Source organism: Aotus nancymaae, unplaced genomic scaffold, assembly GCF_030222135.1.
Source record: "Aotus nancymaae isolate 86718 unplaced genomic scaffold, 86718_ANA_hifiasm-v0.15.2.pri h1tg000012l, whole genome shotgun sequence".
NCBI classification, from domain to species: Eukaryota; Metazoa; Chordata; class Mammalia; order Primates; family Aotidae; genus Aotus; species Aotus nancymaae.
The window spans coordinates 18,455,840-18,477,905 of NW_026988423.1; the positions used below are offsets into that span (position 1 = coordinate 18,455,840).

At 39.5% G+C, this 22,066-nt stretch overlaps 1 protein-coding gene across 11 annotated transcripts in view; it reads right to left on the reverse strand.

Annotated features, from left to right (window-relative positions):
• Positions 1–1,494: 1,494 nt before the first annotated feature.
• Positions 1,495–22,066, reverse strand: part of USP28 (ubiquitin specific peptidase 28) — a 78,387-nt gene continuing 57,815 nt past the window's right edge. For 3 of the 11 annotated variants that reach the window (XM_064375427.1, XM_012470488.2, XM_021671151.2), the window contains 14 exons: positions 21,743–21,922; positions 19,563–19,771; positions 18,227–18,297; positions 16,613–16,841; positions 13,407–13,598; positions 12,656–12,795; positions 12,309–12,494; positions 10,907–11,002; positions 9,292–9,470; positions 9,094–9,172; positions 8,231–8,310; positions 7,791–7,914; positions 5,796–5,991; positions 1,495–3,050 (listed from right to left, as the gene is read on the reverse strand). In XM_064375427.1, coding sequence (XP_064231497.1) covers positions 2,875–3,050; positions 5,796–5,991; positions 7,791–7,914; positions 8,231–8,310; positions 9,094–9,172; positions 9,292–9,470; positions 10,907–11,002; positions 12,309–12,494; positions 12,656–12,795; positions 13,407–13,598; positions 16,613–16,841; positions 18,227–18,297; positions 19,563–19,771; positions 21,743–21,922 — 2,137 coding nt within the window. In that variant the 3' untranslated portion in view covers positions 1,495–2,874. The remainder of the gene's footprint in view (positions 3,051–5,795; positions 5,992–7,790; positions 7,915–8,230; positions 8,311–9,093; positions 9,173–9,291; positions 9,471–10,906; positions 11,003–12,308; positions 12,495–12,655; positions 12,796–13,406; positions 13,599–16,612; positions 16,842–18,226; positions 18,298–19,562; positions 19,772–21,742; positions 21,923–22,066) is intronic. The other 8 variants (XM_064375429.1, XM_012470492.2, XM_064375430.1 and 5 more) reach the window with 6 other exon arrangements.

Consider the following 22,066-nt stretch of genomic DNA (forward strand, 5'->3'; position numbering starts at 1 on the left):
CTCTTAAATCATTTTGGGCAAAGGTCACGTAGGCTTCTTACTCATATCCTTGTTCTTCTTAACACTTAAAAAGGTAAAAAAGAGGCCAGGGACAGTGGCTCATGCCTAGAATCCCAGCACTTCGGGAGCCCAAGGCAGGGGGATCACTTGAGCCCCGGAGTTTGAGACCAGCCTAGGCAACACAGCAAAACCCCATCTCTACTAAAAATACAAAAATTAGCAGGGCGTGATAGCACACACCTGTGGTCCTAGTTATTTTGGAGGTGAGGTGGAAGGATCCTTTGAGCCCAGGAAGCGGAGGCTGCAGTGAGCTGAAATCATGCTACTGCACTACAGCCTGGGATACAGGCTCAAAAAAAAAAAAAACAGTCTGAGACCTTAGTTTGTGGAGCCCTATGGTTGCACCTAAAGGCAGACAGCTACTGTGAGGAATAAACAATTAATAGTTCTCAGCACTCCCCCTTGTGGACTCAAATGATACAGACTACTCAGCACCACACACTCCAGATGTCCATCAGTTCCTTTCTTGGCCAACTGTGGATTCCCAATAGCTGACCAGGAAATAACTACTGTAAAGGCAGCACAAAGCAAAATATTTTACATGACTACCAAGGACAGTTGAGCAGCTGTTAAAAGCACAGGCTATGAAGTCAGACACACCAAGGATGACCTTGGATAATCCATGCCCCCTATCATCATCCCAATCCCAGGGTTAAGTAAAATAGTGTTAAGTAAAATAATATAATTAGAGCACTGCACATAGGACTCAATATTGATAGGGGATTACAAAGTGAAAGGCAAATGGTTATACATAGAATGCTGAACAGTAAAAGGTAATCAGTGGGTAAGAAAATGGATCAACTTCCCATGAAACAAATCTTTGCAATGAGCTTTAAAACACTAAAGCACCTCCGAGCATCTGTAAAACATGACCCACCATTAATCAAAATACAGTTTGACCTTTGAAAAACACAGGTTTGAATTGCATGAGTCCACTTACACGAGGATTTTTTTCAACCAAATGCAGATTGAAAATAGAGTATTCACAGGATGTGAAAACCCAAGCATATGGAGGGTCAACTTTTCCTATACGTAGGTTCTGCAAGGCCTACTGCAGAATTTGAGTGTGCAAGGGTTTTGATATGCGCAATCTTAGAAGCAACTGCCAGTGTCTGCTGAGGGATGACTTTATAAGAAACTCCATTTTAAGAAAACTGATGCTTTTGCATTCTAAAATTTGACAAATTACAAAGTAGATAAGCTTACATGCAATGCAAATAGCCAATGAGATGAAAAGGTATTAGGTGCTGCTCAAGAATTGACTGTTGCCTTTTATTTCAAATACTGGCACTTCAGCCCCACCAAGTTTATCAATGCTTTAATCTGCTTTTTTGGTTTTAAAGAAGAAATATTGGAACAAGACAAATAACAAGTACATCCATTTCCCAAATGGAAAATATATATTTAAATAAGGACCATACTGCACACCAAACATAAAACAAATACTTTTATTGCACATTTATAAAATCTGCATAGTTGTATCAAGTGTTCTTCCCTTTCATGATTCCTCCATTACTCTTTAAAATTTGGTTAAAATACAATATCCAATCAGAAGCCTTTTAAAAATGATCAACGGGAAATATTTTCTCTACATATACATATATATAGTTTTGCGTATGTATGGTGCTTTTTTTCTTTCACTTTAAATTTTTTTCTTTTCTTTTCTTTTTTTTTTTTTTTTTACAAATTACTTTTAAGGTCATAAAAAGAAGGCTGGGTGTGGTGGCTTGTCTGTAATCCCACCACTTTGGGAGGCTGAGGCAGGCAGATCACTTGAGGCCAGGAGTTCGAGATCAATCTGGCCAACATGGTGAAACCCTGTCTCTACTAAAAATATAAAATTAGTTAGTTGTGGCACATGCCTGTAATCCCAGCTACTTGGGAGGCTGTGTCACCAGAATCACTTGAGCCCAGGAGGCAGAGTTTGCAGTGAGCTAAGATCGTGCCACTGCACTCCAGCCTGGGCAATACAGTGAGACTATCTCATGGTGGCGGGAGGGGGGGGGCCGGGGAAGAACAAAAAAGAGGAGGCAGACCAAAATGGTCTTTGGAGCCAGTAGTAGCCTTAGACCGTTTCTGACAATTTTCAGATATTAGAAAATTTTTACCTAAATGCCTAACAACTATTAACGTATGATCTTTAGTCAAGTTACAAAATGCTGCTCTGTCTGAAGTCCTTAATGGTTTCCTTTCTTTCACTGAGGACTGGGTATGAGGTTTTCTGGTTTATTTAAAGATAGAAAAGAAAGGAGAAAGACAGGTCTCTCTTGACTTTTCAGCATCTTACTGCCATGTGACCTTACATTCTACCCACATGTAAAAGGGTTCATCAGCAATCCATCTGTCATCTCCTGTCAAGAGCCAGGCAAGGTTTATATTTCTAATCTCCTGTAGTGAAGAATTTTTAAATGTCGTCTGTATTTGATAAAATAACTAGTAGCTGTTCATCTAGTTCAGGTTCTCATGAATCATTCTTCTATTCTGCTGTCAAAAATATTTATGCCTGAAGGACAGTTTTAAAAGTGGCAAGGCTAAGCATTGTTGTAGGTACAGGGCATTTCAGGTCTTCTGGCATAATTCAACACCTTAATACACTGGTTTCCACCTTTTCTAGTCAAATAGCTTTTATGATTTTGTACCTAAAAAGTGCAATTTTATTTTCAATCCTTCTTTACACATCCAGCGTGGTTGGGGTCTGAATTGGAATCTTATGTGCCCACCTAATCCTTTTCCCAAGGTGAGCACTGTGACAACGGACTTCTGTGCAAGGGGCAGGCAGCCAGAAACCAGAATGGGCCTTGAACACGTGGGAGCTTATTTCACTGTCACAGTTGAAACTCCTTGAATTGACTCCATGACAGCTGCAAATCGGCTACATAGGTCATACGGAGAATTGGGTCGAATAGTTGGAGGCTCCTTCAAGACAATGATTTCTGCAGAAGGATCTAGAAGTCTGGGTAGAAATTCTCCTAGGCACAGCTGCAGATTTTCTGCGGAGGGAAAGCAGATGGTTACATATACAGTCCAACAGATCTCCAAGTAAAAGTGAACAAGCCTGGAAGGCCTTCTATTAGCCCCTTACCTAACTTCAAAGGTCAAAGCATTATGCTGGCCAGCTAATAATAAATGATGATTCCTTCAGGCACACCAGGAGCAAATGCAAAGTTTTAGGTCACTGCTTTAGGCCACCTGATGTTGGCAAAATAACACTATATATTTACTTCATTATGAAAGGGTCTTCTAATCAATTGTATTTTTTAAATATGAGGAAGTAGATATGATACTCTTGACATAGATATGATAGTAATACTTTCTTTCAAATGTTTACAACATGTCAATGTATACACATGGATTTAAGTAAAGCTACATATCATACATGGTCTAAATCATGGGTGTACAATCTTTTGGCTTTAATTGTCTTGGGACACACACAAACCTCACTAACACTAACAATAGCTGATGAGTTTAAAAAAAAAATTGGCTGGGCGTGGTAGCTCATGCCTATAATCCTAGCACTTTGGGAGGCCATGGTGGGTGGCTCACGAGGTCAGGAGTTCAAAACCAGCCTGGCCAACATAGTGAAACCTCTACTAAAAAATACAAAAAAGTTAGCTGGGCATGGTGGTGCATGACTGTAGTCCCAGCTACTCAGGAGATTGAGGCAGGATAATTGCTTGAACCTGGAAGGTGGAGGGTGTAGTGAGCCGAGATTGTGTCACTATACTCTAGCTTGGGCAACAGAGTGAGACTTTGTATCAAAAAAAAAAAAAAAAAATCTCATAATGTTTAATGAAAGTTTACAAATTTGTGTGGGCCTCAGGTTGGACAAGCTTGGACTAAATAAAAACTGAAGACAGTAAAGGAAAAGACATGGCAACTAGTCATTATAGAATTTGTTTTTGTTTTTTTTAAAGAATTTTTATTTATTTTTATTTTTATTTTTTTGGCTTTTTTTTAAATTGTATTTTAGGTTTTGGGGTACATGTGAAGAACATGCAAAATTGTTGCATAGGTACATATGTGGCAGTGTGATTTGCTGCCTTCCTCCCCTTCACCTATATCTGGCATTTCTCCCCATGATATCTCTCCCCACCTCCCCACCCCCTTAAATAATTTTTAAACATTTTTTTACAAAATAAAGACAGGGTTTCACCATGTTGGTCAGGCTGGTCTTGAACTCCTGACCTCAGGTGATCCGCCCACCTTGGCCTCCAAAGTGCTTGGATTACAGGCATAAGCCACCACGCCCAGCCCAGAATTTGTTTGTTTTTTGAGGTGGAGTCTTGCTCTCCACAACCTCCACCTCCAGGGTTCAAGTGATTCTCCTGCCTCAGCCTCTCAAGTAGCTAGGACTACAGGTGCCCACCACCATGCCCAGCTAATGTTTGTATTTTTAGTAGAGATGGGGTTTCACTATATTGGCCAGGCTGGTCTCAAACTCCTGACCTTGTGATCCGCCCACCTCGGCCTCCCAAAGTGCTGGGATTACAGGCATAAGCCACGGTGCCCAGACCAGAATTTTTAAATAAATACTATCAACTTACACACTTGAACCAGTCAATGGAATTATCTTTTTTTTTTTTTTGGAGATAGGGTCTCACTCTGTTGCCCAAGCTGGAGTGCAACAGAATGGTCTCAGGTCACTGTAGCCTCAAGCAATCCTCTCACCTTAGGCTCCTAAGGAACTAGGACTACAGGTGCATACTATTATACCCAGCTAATTTGTCATGTTTTGTAGAGACAGGGTCTCACTATGCTGCCCAGGCTGGTCTCGAACTCATGGACTCAAGTGAGCCACCCACCTCAGCCTCCCAAAGTGCTGGGATTACAGGCGTCAGCCACCGTGCCCAGCCCCATCAATGGAATATCAGCAAGAAACTAACAAAGAGGATTCATATCAGAATATATAACCATTTTCCAAGTCTACTGACCTCACCTAAAAACAATCAGCTTTAGGTTCCCTCCTCAAGATGCTTTAAACAACCAAGGATATTCCACTAATTAATTAATCTTGAAGTCATCATAGTTAATATAACTTAAAGCGACAGAAAAACTTAGTCAAGGCACCCTCCCATAACCATACTCTACGTATGTAGATTGATTTTTTTTTATTTTAGTTGGAGTCTTGTTCCATGGCCCAGGATGGACTGCAAGGGTGCTATCTCAGCTCACTGCAACCTCTGCCCAAAGGTTCAAGCGATTCTCCTGCCTCAACCTGCCAAGTTGCTGGGATTAGAGGTGCCCACCACCACATCTGGATAATTTATATATTTTTAGTAGAGATGGGGTTTCACCTTGTTGGCCAGGCTGGTGTTAAACTCCTGACCTCAGGTGATTTACCCACCTTGGCCTCCCAAAGTTCTGGGAATACAGGAGTGAGCCACTGTACCCGGCCAGATTTTGATTTTTAAACTATAAAAGCATTTGTCTTTTGGCACATGAAAGAGTAGTAGAAGTCTGACGTTCCTGGAGAGCAGTGACGTTTTTCAAACCGGGCTTCTTGGTTGCCCATGGAGGTGATTTGGCAGTCACGGCGAAGCTAAAGGGAGATTAAAAGGGGCAGAGGCCCGGGCTCCCTTCCTTTGTTTCAATAAAGCAGATCCACTTTTAACTTATTTATATGCTAGGAGGTTCCAATTCCTTAAAAAGGTTTGGCAACCAGTACTATCAAGTGAGAACATTGTAATTTCTAGAATTCTCAAAACCTTAGAACTTTTATTAGCAAGAGCATATACCTGCAATATCTTGCCCCAGGTAAGAGCACCAATGGTTTCTCATGATTTCAATGGCATCCAGGTCATCCTTGGAGATGTCATTATTAATGATAAGGTGAATGCAGGGGATGATCAGCTCATTCATCACATTAATGCCCTCAGTTACAGAGAGATCATCATTCGTTTCAAAGAGAGAAGCCGCTTTGGCATTCAGCTCCTACAGTTAAAAGGTAGAATTAGGTGGGGAAAAGTATGAAAAAGAGAAATATCTCTTTAATAACAATCTAAACAAGCAGTTCCCAAACTTTACTGCACATTAGATGCACTTAGGGATCTTTAAAAACTACTGATGTCTGGTTCCCACTCCTGATATGCTGATTTAATTAGTATTCAGATGACCAGGACGTTGGGATTTTACGAAAGCTCCCAAAGTGATTCTAATGCAGCAAAGTTATGACGCAATGGCCTAAACTTGTAAGGCAAGGTCCTGCTTAACACCTGTTTCAACCAAAGACCAGTTAACTGGTTCTCTATCTCCTCCGAACACCAGAATCACCTGCAGAAGACAGACCGATGCCCAGGCCCTTTCCTAGGGATTCTGGTTTAATTGTCTAGGGAGGACCCTAAGCTTCATGACTGTCTGAAAGCTCCCTTTACGATTCTGATGCACACTAGGGGTTGGGATCCAATAATGGAAAGAGTCTAAATCCCTATTACTGCATTACTACAGAAGCTAGGTAGGATATTCAAAAATGTCAATCTATTTGGTAATTTAAAATATAAAAACATGGCTCTAATAAAATTCAAATCCATCAAACCAACAAGATCCCTTTTTCAGCTTCAAAGTGGCCCTGCCACACCTATAACTAATACAGTTGTCAACGTGTAAATCAGAAAATAAAGTTACTGAGTGTATGTAATGACCTAATCTCACCCATTCAGTATGAACAAGGCCGAGGCAGTAGTAGAAATATTGGCTTGTCTTCTGTGAAGGGCAAATTTGCTGGGTATAGGGGAAAATACACACAAGCACAAAATCTGAAGGCAGGCTACCCCTTTACAGTTCTCTGAAGGGCAAGCATCACATAAACCCCTGGGGAGGCAAGGGAATATAGATCTGACTTTCCATGTGGCTATACAGCGCAAATTAGGCCAGGAGAGAGTTAGTCTTCACTAGTATGATGATGATGTTATCAGAACAGCAGGACCAATTCTTATGGTTCCTACTTTTCTTTTTTTTTTCTTTTTTTGAGACGGAGTTTCGCTCGTGATACCCAGGCTGGAGTGCAATGGCGCGATCTCGGCTCACCGCAACCTCCGCCTCCTGGGTTCAGGCAATTCTCCTGCCTCAGCCTCCTGAGTAGCTGAGATTACAGGCACGCGCCACCGTGCCCAGCTAATTTTTTTTGTATTAGTAGAGACGGGGTTTCACCATGTTGACCAGGATGGTCTCGATCTCTTGACCTCGTGATCCACCCGCCTCGGCCTCCCAAAGTGCTGGGATTACAGGCTTGAGCCACCGCGCCCGGCCGGTTCCTACTTTTCTTAAAAAAAAAAAAAAAAAAAATGAAGTGTCTTAGAAGTCACTAAAACTTTCATCTACCAGCTTAAAAGTGAACGTGGAAAAAATACTGCATTCCTTCCACACATATTTATTACACACTTCCTACATGACAGTCACAGAGGAAATGGCTGAGTGAGAAAAGTATCTGTGCTCAAGGAACCTGCAACCTGGTAGGAATGCAATGTGATAAAATCTATAATGCTGGCATACATGAAGGGCACACAGAGGGATGACTAATTCTCATCTTAACTTCTATCAGTTATCATTGAAGATGAATGGTATTCACTAAAAGTAATTGAAAAAAAAAACCTGTTCCAATGTAAAACTGTTCATGAGAATTACAGGGGAAAAAATCTAAAACCTGCTGGAGATATTTTGTTTTGAAAGTCATGTCTTTTCAAGGAGCAGAGGTAAACAAAAAAAAACCTTAAGACTTTACAATCAGTACAAACCAGAAGGCATTTCCTTCGGTATAAAGCAATCACGGACTCCTTGACCCCCCGGCGAGGCCCCTTCATCAGCAGGGCAGCATTGCTCTGGTAGGCATATACCAGGTAGGAAAGTGCCTCCTGGTACCTTAGAAAATGGGAGATAAACAACAGCTTAGTGCTCTTTTACCAAAATCTAGGGCTTAGACCTCACTCTTCCCCATTTCAAGAACCTACTTGGCTGCAATTACGAAAAAGTCAAGGGCCAAAGACAAAAAGTCAAGGGCCAGCTCTTCTACAAATTGGCCAGTCCACCCAAAACTGAAGCACTGGAAGACGCACACACACTAGTGTATGTAACAAGAGAGGTTATGCATGGCTGTGGCTCTCAGTATTCCCAGGTGGGCATCTATAGAGAACAGCATCCTGACTAACAATCTTTGTAAAATAAAAGGCCAACATACTTTCCTTTTTGATAGAGTTCTAGGCCTGTTAGGAGATACACAGATACTTTTCGGAACAAACTATAATCTTCATGCCACTTCTGAAAAAGAATGACTACTATTAATAATTATGATCATCAATTGTTAGTGCCCCTTCCACCTAAGTTTTAAATTCATTACAAACATTTACTGAGGACATCCGTGTAGCCACAAAAATAAACACAAAAGCTTTCAGATAAAAACCTACTCAACATTTAAAATAAAAGTCTACCACTGATCTTAACTTTCAATGTTCTGTTCCTTTCACTTGAGTAACAGAAGTATTTATTTCCTACGAGCTTTGGAATTTATCTTAATTTCCGGTAGCTATGTCAAAGACATTCAGCTCTAGCTTAAGCGAAGGACTTCTTCAGCGCTGGTAAAACCATCCAGATACGGAAAATAATGGAAAGATATGGCCATTTCTAGTCATACAGAGCAACGTTCAAATTCAGGAAGTGTGGTGGATACACCTTGGGTGGTACATAACATTGTTTTACATAGAACACAATTGAAAAAATGTGCAACTATGTATATACTTTAATGTATGTTTTTAAAACTGTATCATTTAAAACAAACCAAAAGCATGAGTTCAAGAATTTTACTGCCTAGGACAAGGCTGAAATAGGTATTTAAGGGAAGTGAAGTGTTGATTCACTCTAATAGAAGAATGAAAATAAGGAGACCTACTATTCTGAGGGCAAGAAAATATCATTTATCCATTCTTTACCAGGTTTTTTTTGGGGAAAGTGGGAGAACAAGTCAGTTTGTGATTGTTAATTTTGCCTCAGGTACCATTTACCTCAGGAATTAATGTTTTTGCTCTACAGACTTAAAGACTTCACCTTGTACTCTTCCATATTCATGTCATCTGGACCAATTTCCTTCAGTTTCGCTTGAGCCACCTTCATAATGCTGATTGATCTGTGTGGGACAAAGTTCAGAAAGCAATGAAAGGGTACAGGGCAAAACTTTCCCAACAGAGGAGTTGGTCTAGCCCGACCCAGACAAAGGAATGATTCACCTGAATGTTCTCTTCTCACCTTTCATCATAGCTAAGATTTTTATCTGCAAACTGTTCCAGAAGAGTTCGTTCTACTACCCTTTTGGGTGCTTCATTTTGGAAGAAGTAGACAAGGACATGTTGAAGTCGAGGATCACTGTGAGAGGTGGGGGTCTCTTTGGCAAGCTGATAGAGCCTGGAGTATTCCTCATGGAATGCCTATTAAGGACAGAATCAATAGTTAGAAAAAGAGTATGCTGTGGGCTTCTGCACACAGAAATTGATGCCTAGGAGCTAGGCAGTCTCTTAACTCTAAAAAGACTTCTAAAAATTCTTATTGAGGAATTACAAAAGCAACTATGGAATCTTTAAGTTGTTTTCATTTCATAAGGGGTGAAACTCTTTCAGCATCCTGGCACCAAAAACATACTATACCTTTTTTTTTTTTTTGAGACAGGATCTTGCTTTGTCACCCAAGCTGGAGAAGAGTGGCATCATCACCTGGGCTCAGGTGATCCTCCCACCTTAGCCTCCCAAGTAGCTGGGACTACAGGCATACGCCACCATGTCCAGCTAATTTTTGTATTTTTTGTAGAGATAAGGTTTCGCCATGTTCCCCAGGCTGGTCTAGAACTCCTGAGCTCAAGCAATCTGCCCATCTTGGCCTCCCAAAGTGCTAGGATTACAGGCATGAGCCGCAGGGCCCAGTCTATTATATTCTTAAGAAATTCAGTTTTCTCATAAAGTTCTCAGAAAATAATATATTTAGTTTTCATTGTTATAAAAGGCAGATACTTGTGTGTCAAAGACTTAAACTTTAAGCATCTATACAAATGTAATTTTACCCAAGTATTTTTAAAAACATGGACTACTTTGTTGTATTATGATCTCAAAATTACAAAGGCACAATCTAACCCAGTTGTTACTAACAGACAACTCCCAAGAACAATGAAAAGCCCTCCAGGCTAAGTGTCACTGAGAATGGTCCTGCTGGCCAAGGCTGGGTTAGTGTCAAGTGAAGAAAACAGCTTGTTCCTAAGTTGGACAGGAAAGGGAGTTTCATGTTTCACTTCACAGAAGACTTTTTTTTTTTTTTTTTTTAATTTTCTGGAGACAGGGTCTCACTCTGTCACCCAGGCTGAAATGTAGTGGCACAATCACGGTTCACTGCAGCCTTGAACACCTGGGCTCAAATGATCCTCTTGCCTCAGGCTCCAAATTAGCTGGGACTACAGGCATATGCTACCATGTCCAGCTAATTAAAAAAAAAAATTCCATAGTAGAGATGGGGGTCTCACTATGTTGACCAGGCTGGTTTTGAACTCCCAGCTTCAAACAGGCCTCCCCTCCTGGGCCTCCCAGAGTGCTAAATTACAGGTGTGAGCCACTATGCCCAGACTTTTTTTTTTTTTTTTTTTAAAGAGATAGATCTCTTAGGTTGCCCAGGCTGGAGTGCAGTGGTGCAATCAAAGTGCATTGCAGCCTCCAACTCCTGGGCTCAAGTGATCCTCTACCTCAGCCTCCTAAGTAGCTAGGACTACATGCACATGCCACCACACCCAGCCTTAATCCCATTTTTTCCCTTCTTACAGAATTATTTCCCCAATATTATGATGCCTGTGTTGTAAGAATTAGAATTTTAAAAACAGAGGTACCTTAATCAGCCCTGCTTCAGACCCATCTCGGTCAAAAGTCTGACGGGCTTTAGCTATGGCCAGGATGACCCCTTGCATGGCAGGGCTCAGCATCACCTACCACAAAGAGGCACAAAACACAGAGAGAAAGGAGAGAAGAAAGGTTCAGCAGAAGACTGTACGAAAGGAGGCTGAACAGAGTGCTAAAGGGCAGCAGAGCAATGTTCCTATGTGCACCCACCACTTCTGTCCTTCTAGATAATGTCAACACCCTGACCAAGACAAGCTATTCCTACACTATATGTTCTAATTTAGTAGGATGAAGAAAGATGTACGCCTAAAAATATCTCCCAATATGGCACTGCTGAAGAATTAAGTTAAATTATAGTTCTCGGAGGGGAAGTGTCTAAGGTCAGAATTCCAATTTAGTTCTGTACTTGGGGTATATATCTTAAACACACAAATACTTCAGAGTTTTACTAGGATGAACAGTGCATTTAAAATAGTCTGGAAACTAGGGACTATATAAATATGATTCCATAAAGTGAAAACTTTCAAGGATTTTTTTTTTGGAGATGGAGTCTCGTTCTGTCCCCCAGGCTGGAGTGCAATGGTGTGATCTCGGCTCACTGCAACTGCTGACTCCGGGTTCAAGCAGTTCTCCTGCTTCAGCCTCTCAAGTAGCTGTGATTAGAGGTGCGCGCCACCACACCCCACTAATTTTTGTATTTTTAGTAGAAACAGGTTTCACCACGTTGGCCAGGCTGGTCTTAAACTCCTGACCTCAGGTGATCCACCCACCTTGGCCTACCAAAGGGCTGGGATTACAGGCGTGAGCCTGTAAATTACAGGATTACCTTTTCAATTATTTTTTTTTGTTTGTTTTAAATACCCCACAGGAAAAAAAAAAGAAATCTGAGAAACAGAATTCATTACTGTTTACGTGCAGTGCAACCGAAGAGGAGACAGACAACAAATAACTTGGGGTTCTATAGCTTCTTCCTAAAGCTTTAGAACTAAAAATAACTTAAATCTACATTTGTTTAGCTCACTGTACAACTGAAAAATTTATATCTGGAGAAAAAACAATGGACTAATATCCAAAACAAAGATTCCCTACTTTAAATTAGAAGGCAATCTTATGTCCAAAATAACAAACAGATAACTAAATTTTACCTTTCTGAGTAATCTAGACTCTGCAGTGGCCCCATTAAGTACAAGTCTGGATAGATATACACGTGCTGGGAGCACTAACAGTAGAAACACGACTATCTTTCATAAGGTCAAAACCAAATAGGCTTTCTTGACAGTTATTTGTTGCAATGAGAAAATATCAGCTATTGGCAGATACCTTAATATAGTAACAAGAGAAGGAAATAGAAGACCGACAACAAACAGCTAAATCCTGCACTCATCTCTGTACCTCCTCATCATATCCATCTGCATCAGATCTAACCAGAATCCTTCCCACACTGGGAATCTCGACTTCAGAGACCTCAGAATTAGGCTGGGCAGTAGACTCTGCATCATTAGCCTTTTGAGGCTGCTCTGACTGCTCTGCAAGGTTTGTTTCCTGGGGCATGGGCTTCTTGGGTTCAGCTTCTTTAAGCTGTGGCAGCAGAGTGGGGAGAAAGAGTAAGAAAAAACAGGAGAAATAAAAAGGGGTTGGTTAAATGCAGCAGAGACACAGAATAAAAGAAATGTGAGAAAACTGACCATTGCTGCTGAAAGCCCAGCCCTCCTGAACTTGGACTTCCCAGTCATTCTCACCTCACTCAGTGCTGCTTCTACACCACTCTTCTCATAGGCACGGGCTGTGTTTGCAATAGCCTGGGCAGTCTGCTCCTTTACAATCACAGCATGCTCAGATGACAAGCAGCGAACCCCATGAGAAGAGGCTACTGAAGGCTCTGATAAAGAATTATACAAAGGTCTTAGCATCTGATGATAAATAGTCTAGAATACTCAGATAAAAAGCAAGCAGAATGGATACAGTTTAATATACAACCCTGCTAACAGCTTTTTACAAAGCCTATGCAGGTTTTCCCTAGAAATCAAAAACTACAAGAAATTGCTACTTCAGCAAGAACTCTGATAAAGTCTGTAAACTTTGAGTAAATAAGTCTGTAAATTTAATGCACACCCAACTTTGTCATATTTGTATACATTAAGAAAACTTTCTACAAACAAGCATCTGTTAGGAAGATCACCTTTGGAGAATGGTTTTCATAAAGTCTACCTATTAATCTTATCATAGTTTCTCCCATAACCTGGGAAATAAGCAAAACCATATACACAGTGAAAGTAACAGGTAGTTCTTTCTGATGTTACTTCTCTTCATCAGAAATCACATTCTAATGCCACAATTCATTCCATTAGGTTGTGCCTGCCATAACAACTACATATGAAATATACTGTGAAGACTGTGTCATCACTTAGTCATCTGAAGGGCACAGGGCTGGCTAGGGGAGTACAGCATGAAATGTTACTAGATCACTGGCATAAATGCCTTCTCGGATACCTTGTGATGTAGAGAAGTCCTGTGATGAGGAGTTGGTGGAGGACTCCATTTGAGGGATTTTGCAAGATTGCTCCTCTTCCCACTCCTCTACTTCCTGCTCAAACCGCCAGTTATCCTCCTGAATGTAATGCTTAAGTTCCACAGATAAGGCTTCCACTTCTGACATTTGATCTGACTCATTTGGGGCTGCCTCTGAGGAAAAGCAAAGATAGAGTTAAAAGTTCACAAGGAACCAAAGATCATAAGAAACCAAAACATCCTTTTTAGAAAGGAAGAAAGCAAGATATTTCATCTTTATCTTACTCCTAACTAAAAATACATACACATATAATCCATCAGAAATGCAGATTGAGTATCTCTTATCCAAAATGCTTGGGACTAGAAGTGTTTGGATTTAATTTTTTTCAGTTTTTGGAAAATCTGCACCATTACTTACAGTTGAGCATCCCAAATCTGAAAATCCAACATCTGAAATTCAAAATGCTCCAATGAGCAATCACCTTTAGCATTGTCAGTGCTCATAAAGTTTTGTGGATTTTTTAACATTTGGGATTTTGGATTTTCACAAGTGGGGTGCTCAACCTGTATGGACAATGTAAGAGCAACAATCGATAACAGTGCCTCACATTTAGTAGGCACTCATTAAACATCTGCTAAATGAATGAATAATACAGAGTTAAAGATTTGGAAAGTGGGCTGGGCACAGTGGCTCAAGCCTATAATCTCAGCATTTTGGGAGCCCAACGCAGACGGATCACTTGAGGTAGGAGTTTGAGATCAGCCTGGCCAACATGGTAAAACTCTTTTGTAAACCCTTTACAAAACACACACACAAAAATTAGCCAAGAGTGGTGGCATGTGTCTGTAATCCCAGCTACTTGGGAGGCTAAGGCTGCAATGAGCTGAGATTGCACCACTGCACTCCAGCCTGGGCAACAGAGTGAGACTCCATCTCAAAAAAAAAAAAAAAAAAAGATTTGGAAACTGATCATTGTCAATCACTGGATATACCAACCATTTCAGGGAAATTCAGAAAATCATTAGAGCCAATAAAAATTTCAGGCTAAACAGTTTTATCAATTTAACCACTGCATTTGGTTGGTAAGAATGTCCATTTCCAAAAGGTTAGAGATGAATTTCAAGACATTTATATCATTAACTTTCACACAATTAAGTACTATGAGAAAGCAATTTGATACAATGGTTAGATGGTCAATAATACCTGGCTCTAATGGTGAGGATATTAACAACATACTAAATTTCATTTTCTAACCCTGTGACCAAAATAAAATAAAAATCCTATATCAGATTAACACATTCACTTACTGGTTGCCATTAATCAGCCTTTTCACTAAGCAAATGACAGTTTCCACTTGTTTGTTTCTATAATACAAAAATAAACCATGTACACAATAACAAGTCTCCTATAAACTACCAACAGCGAGTACGTTTCACCTGTTACAATAACTCCCACAAGCAGTTCCTTCACACCATAAATATACAATTGTGAATATCAGTTACTGTTCAATGATCATTCACACTAACAAATCATTAAGATAATGTGCTGCCTAGACAGAACTGCCTTACGTGTTGATTGCTTTGGGACAGAATCTCACTCTGTTGACCAGGCTGGGTGCAGTGGCACAATCTCAGCTCACTGCAACCTTTGTCTCCCAGATTCAAGCGACTCTCCTGCCTCAGCCTCTCCAGTAGCTGGGATTACAGGTGTACACCACCATGCCTGGCTAATTTTTGTATTTAGGAGAGACAGGGTTTCACCATGTTGGCCAGGCTGGTCTTCAACTCCTGGCCTAATGTGATCCGCCCGCCTCAGCCTCCCAAAGTGCTGGGATTACAGGTGTGAGCCACTGTGCCAGGGCTTATGCAACACAGTAAAGTTTGAATACTAAAAGCAAAAGGTTCCTATTACCTTACTTGCCAAATGCTCATTATAAGACCTCTCATAGAGGATGTGAAAGAAAGACAGAATAATGTAAGTTGAAAACACCACAGAATTTGGAGAATTATATTTGAATCTTGGGACTGCTATTTATTTAATGACTATGTAATTAGTCAACTTTAGAACCCTTAGAACCTGTTATCCAGCTGGAAAATGAAGATCACAATATTTTCTAATCTTCCTCCCTCCCTTTTACAGTAATAAGTTCTTAGAGAAATAAAGTTTGAAAGCATGCTTTTAGCATTAAAGTACCAATATAAATGATAATTATTCTTGCTCTTAGCATGAGTAGTAGTATTATGACAACTGTGAAACTATTCAGGCAAGTACACCTGTAAAATTTAGTTATTCTGGGCCAGGCTTGGTGACCCACGACTATAATCCCAGCACTTTGATAGGCTGAGGTGGATGGATTACCTGAGATCAGGAGTTCAAGACCAGTCTGGTCAACATGGTGAAACCTCATTTCTACTAAAAATACAAAAATTAGCTGGGCATGGTGGTGGGCACCTGTAATCCCAGCTACTTGGGAGACTGACACAGGAGAATCACTTGAACCCGGGAGGCGGAGGTTGCAGTGAGCTGAGACTGCATGCACCACTGCACTCCAGCCTGGGCAACAGAGCAAGACTTGGTCTCAAAAAAAGAAAAAAAAATTTATTCTCCAAGGGGTGCAAAAATGTATGTACAAAATGTCACTATCAGCACCACAAGATGGAGCAAGAAAAAAAGAAAGATGTCACTAGAAACAACAACTAGAGACAAAGTCTATCTATGGGAGGCAAGTTGAATAAATTTTTAAAATATGTACATTCCATACAATGAATTATTATATAGTTGTTAAAAATAATGAGTAGATTCTTCTTCTAAAAATATAGAGATTGCAAAATACTCGATTAATGAAAAAGGTTCAGAAATGAATTAAAAAATAACCTATTTGGGGATAAGAGGGGGAGATACAGATAAATAGAAACTGGCATATGCATACCACGTGTCTTAAAGACTACATAAGAAACCTAACATTGTATACTTGTTGGGGAGTGGGACCAGTGGTCAAGGAAGGAAGTAGTAAAGCAAACTTGTTTTTCCTTTTCATTCCCTTTCATACTGTTTATATTTCTGAAACATATTATCATGTAATAGTAAGTCATAGTTTAAATTTTTAAAAAAGCAGTACAAGACTGTGCTTCTCCCTGAGCAGTACAGATTTTCCCCCCGTCTATAGATTCTGCCAAGATATTTTTACCTGCGTTGAAGTGGGGTAGTTTGTCATTAATGTACATCAGACAGTAAGCACTAACATTTCTCAGGCCCCCATAGGAATCTCTTTCAACTTCTTCCCAGGAAGATTCGGTAACAGAGATGTCATTGTACTTGAGCCAGCTCTGACGGGGTTGATTATAGATATAGGCCCAATAGTGTCCAGCATTTGCTTGTCCTTCATGAACAAGAACTGCATGCAAGCGATAAGGCACCTGTAAGTCAGAATGTACATTCCCCAGTCAGGTGAAGTAAAGTAATCTGATAAAGTTTAGGTTATTAAGAAATGACTATGTATGTGATTAATATGGGGTTCATATTAAAACATCTTGTTGATTCAAGATGAAGTACTGAAAACACAGCCTTGGAATTGATTATGTCTTAGTTCCCAAATCTTGAAATCCAGATCGTTGAACTACATGACCTCTCTGAAGATTCAACTCTAAACTCCTCAGATCTAAAACCAAATATAACCTAAACATATACATCCTTCCAATTCAAAACCTTGTTTATCTAAAAATACAATCACCTTGACCACTCCTACTGAAAATGCTTAGCATATTTGAGACCTAAAAACAAGGTTAGTAGCTATTTTGTTCTATGCCTGTTTTATTTGGCACTAAAATTTAAGTTAACATATTTAATTTAGCCACATGCTTCTTAGAGTTAAGTGATCAACTACCTATCTGGAGTGATGACCCTTTTAATGACATATTTGTTACAACATTTGAAAAGCACATATGTATATTATATTTTCAATATGGAGAAAACAGAGCAATTCTTAAATGCTAATTAAATACTGGAAAAAGAAATGAAAGTCAATCACAGAATCAAATTAAACTTACACTTAATCAGTACTTTGACCTACTTTAATTACTGGTGAAGATTTTTGAAATAACACAAAAGAAAAAATGGGGAAACCTGAGTTTCACATGGTGCATTCCTGTTAAGCAATGGGACTCTGCCTCAATGCGATTCTAGAAGCAGGGCTCTCCTCCTACAGCCATTCTACCCATTCCATTCATTCCCACAGAAGCCACGGAAAGGCCATGCCCCCTAACCAGAATAGGTTCAGAAAGATTTCTGAAGGCTCTTTTTCCCTCCATTCCCAGAATTTATTCTAAACAAAAACTTGTGTAGATAGTAAGAATTTCTGTCCTGTCCAACTCCCTTTTGGAATTCATTATTACAGAAATAAAGCTTGAAAGCATGTTGCTAATGAAAGATCTTGAAGAATCATGGAACTTTTGGAAAGAAAAGATAACTGTCCCTAGTTCAGTTTTCTCCACTGCACTACTTAAAGTACCATTTTGTGAGTAATTTTTCTTAAAATCTGATAGCAAACCTTTCTACAATATGAAAAAATTCTACGTGGCAGAATTCAAACAAGTACGTGTTAGGTCCTGTCGCTGGTAAAAAAAATATATATTGCTTTCTTTAGCCTAAAATAAAGAAACAGAATAACATCAATTTCTATTTTAAGTTTATTCTTCTATCTTAGGGAGATTCCTACTGGGTTTTAAAAAAAACTATCACATTTTATTTTTGTATCTACCATTAGCACATGCCTTGACCACTTTCCCATCAATTTTCATTCTACCTGACGAAGGAGAGGATCACAGTACATCTGCTCAACAGTCTGAGTAGTACTTGCAATACAATTCTTTAAATCTGTTTGGAAAAAGAAAAACAAAAGCTTTATTAAAATGATTTCATTCTATATTATACAGGCTACTACAACTAAGCAAAGAAAATTGCTTAGGGTCCTAATGATTTCAGCTTCCCTCTACGAACCACGAAGCAGTGTACAGTTTTGTTTCTTTTTTTTTTTTTCAGGTGTCTTGCATTGGAACAGTATACAGTTTTAAAGCAGCTAGTACTTTAGGTTATGAAGGCTTTTAGCTCAATATAATTATATTAAGGTTTTAAAAATTATTTTTTATCATTGGCACCAAAATTTCTTAAAGATTAAGCCATTAAGAAAACATCTTAATGGGTCACTTGGCTGTAAAATGTATGTCTCAGACAGGATCTGAAATGAGAAAACAGAACAAAGGGTAAGGCTAAATTTCTCTGAATAGGAATCTGGGAAGAATCTGGAATTTCCATCGTCTTTTTGTTCCCTAGACAAAAGGAGAAAGGAAGGCGAGGGTAAGGCTATTCTGAGGAATATGGGCAATGAGGTCAAAGGACTTTTTAAGAATACAATGCTGTATAATCCAATTTTACATTGTGCGTACTGCTCAAATACCCTGCCTTGTTAACTTTCAGAAAAGCATGCTTCATATAGAAAAGACTTTAAAAAACAGAAGTCCAGAAAAGCTAAATGCTAAATCTGGGTCAACTTAAGCCAGGGTTTAGATAAACTACCACAGAAACAGAAATCAGCAGATGCAGAAAAATACCAGCAAAGGGGATCATTTCCCAGAAATTTTGAGGGAGGATCTTTCCACATCTGTGTAATAGGGGTGTGTGAGCCAAGCTTACAGGGCACTAAAAGAACAAAAGAAGTCACAATTACCATGTCACAATTCAATAGCATGGGTCAGCTGTGGTGGCTCACACCTGTAATCCCAGCACTTTGGGAGGCCAAGGTGGGTAAATCACTTTAGGTCATCAGTTTAAGATCAGTCTGGCCAACACAGTGAAACCCCATCTCTACTAAAAATAAAACAAAAATTAGCCAGGTGTAGTGGTGCATGTCTATAATCCCTTGAGGCTGAGGCATGAAAATGGCCTGAACCTGGGAGGCGGAGGTTGCAGGGAGCCAAGATTGCACCACTGCACTCCAGCCTGGGTGACAGCAAGACTCCATCCTGGGGGAAAAAATTCTGTACCATGTACAGTAATGTCAGGAAGTGTACCAAGGTGCTTAACCTCCAAATGGTCAAAAAACAGAAAAGGAAGAGTAACTGACAAGTTTTAAAAGAGCCAACCTTGTATATCTTGTTCAATCTCACTCCTCCACCTCTGAAGACAAGTCTTAACAAAGTTTATCTCCTCATCTGTGACTGTTCTTGGAGCTGGCTGTGCAGGCATTTCCATGGAAGACCGAGAAGATGTAAGTGGTTTAGACTTGTGTTGAGAATCTTCAGGAGAAGAAAAGGTACTTTCAACATCCTGAGAAGAGCTTTCTGTACTCGTACTGAGGAAGACAAAAATCGTGTTCATAATGATAATTTTCAAAAGATATCTTGGCTTAAATTATGTACTTTGGAAAGCAAGATGCTATATGAAAAAGTACAGGTATTCAGTGAGCATTAACTCTATAAAGGTATGGAGTCAACCTTTTTTTCTATATAACTCATCTCATGTACCACAACTGGCCTGTGAGGCAGATACTATTCTACTCCTATTTTACCAACTGCAAGCCTAAGGTTAAAGAAATTAAGCAACATGTCCAAGTTCACCAAGCTAGTAGGTAAAGAAAAGGAATCCAAAGGCGGATTGGTCAGAGTCTTTAGTTCATGTCTCTGATCATTGATTATTCCTTCTCATGAAGATGGGATGAGAAGGAAGATGGAAAAGAGAAGACTAGGCCTGCAAGAATTAAGGAATCAACTACAGAGATGAACCCAACTAAAGTGGTACTATCCATCCAGGAACAAAATACACAGAAGCAAGAAAATGGAAGCATCGGCTGAACATACGACTCACAGGAAAACACACTAGGTGACACCTTGGAGAGCTTCAAGTCAGACAATCCTAGCTCCACTACTTTAGCTAAATACCCAAGGAAAAGAGTATTTTGCCTCAGGTAAATAATATCTCATCTACAAAATATAAATGTCAAATTCTTTATGTCTTTACTATCAACTGACAGAGAATAAAGCATATAAAGTAAATGTTAATTTCTCTGTTAACCTATTGTCAAACAGAGTAAAACTGCAGGTGAACAAATCAGCAAGAATATAAAATAAGCTTCTAATTGTAGTTAGGTTTCTCTTTTACACCAAAGCTGAAGAATATAAACTTTCTTTACTTTTGGCTTAAAAAAAAACCCTCACTCCCTTTTCCCTACTCTCTCCCATGCACAAAATAATGGAGGCAATCTCTTTTGCCTAAGGTCCATACCTACAGAAAAATATAAGCCCAACAAGAGAACAGATATCTCAATTTCAGGAGATTACACACATATACTTCCCTGTAATTTTTAAATCTAGTATCAAGCACTATTATTTTATTTGATTAAATAGCCTGACGAACCACTTTTTAAAAATTCAATTTACATTTCATGATATACATTAAAAGATTCTATTTTTTAAAAGAAATTCAAAAATCTAAGCAGAATATAAAAAGTGAAAGGGCAGCTCCACTCCTATCCCCAGACTCATGTCACTCCCTAGAGATAATCATTCTTGACATTCGGTATGTTCTATCCAAATAAGCATTTCTATGCATACATGGATGAATAAATATTAATACCTGTAGGGGGAGTGTTGGGGAGAATAGTTAAGGTTTTTTGACAAAACTATCTAAGTTTTTATTGGGTATTAGTGTTTTTATTAGCCAGGTCACACATATCAAATGTCCCAGCTACTTTTCATGGCTCCTCTAGGCAATAGAGATTGTTGCAGTTGGCTACTGGAATAAAATCAGAGGGCTCCTGTGACTTTTTCTCCCTCTGTCTTTACTAGACAAGCCCCTCTAGGCTGTTCTCTTATTTCTAGCCAGTTCTTTTTCAAGTTTTAATTTTCTATTCAGGAATAAGTCTCTCTTTCCTTGATGTTTACATAGTTATGCATACTTCAAGTGTGGAAGCATGAGATATTTTGGAAGAGCAGGGCTTGAGGTTTCCTCTGAGAAAGGCTTTTAATGGTAGCTGGCTTGTAGTTCAAAACAAGGCAGCCCTGGGTGGAACCTGAACACTATCCTAGAGAGTTCGAGAAGCTGCTGAAATAACTCAATCATACTATGGATAAGACAAATGCACTGGTGAGAATTAAGAACACTCCCACCCAAGTGATAGTCAACAAAATCCTTCCCTTTAAGATAAAGAGTTCACAGCTCCTGTGCTCTTATAGGTGAGTGTGAATCAGGTATAAAGATGGTGCATAGTTTAAATTATACCAGAAAAAGCAATACATAGTATTTTTAAAAAAACTCTTTTCATTACCTTTCCTTTGATGTCTGGTCAGGAACCGAGCAGTGCACTGAAGAAAGTGGTAATGTCATGTGTGTGTCACTTTCAGGTGGACAGCTTTCTGAGGCAGGTTTTGTACTAGCAAATTCAATAACATATTTCAGCATGTCAGGGAGCGGGAACCGAGCTGGGCCTGAGCCATATTTCACATACCTAAGAGGCAAAGACACTGGTATGCTACTGCCCAAATTGGTTTTGCATTTTAAGATTCACTGACAAAAGATCTATTTAACACAGGGAGTCAACGGAAAGGCTTATTCCTAGAGGCTATACAATATTTAATAGGGTACTCAAACG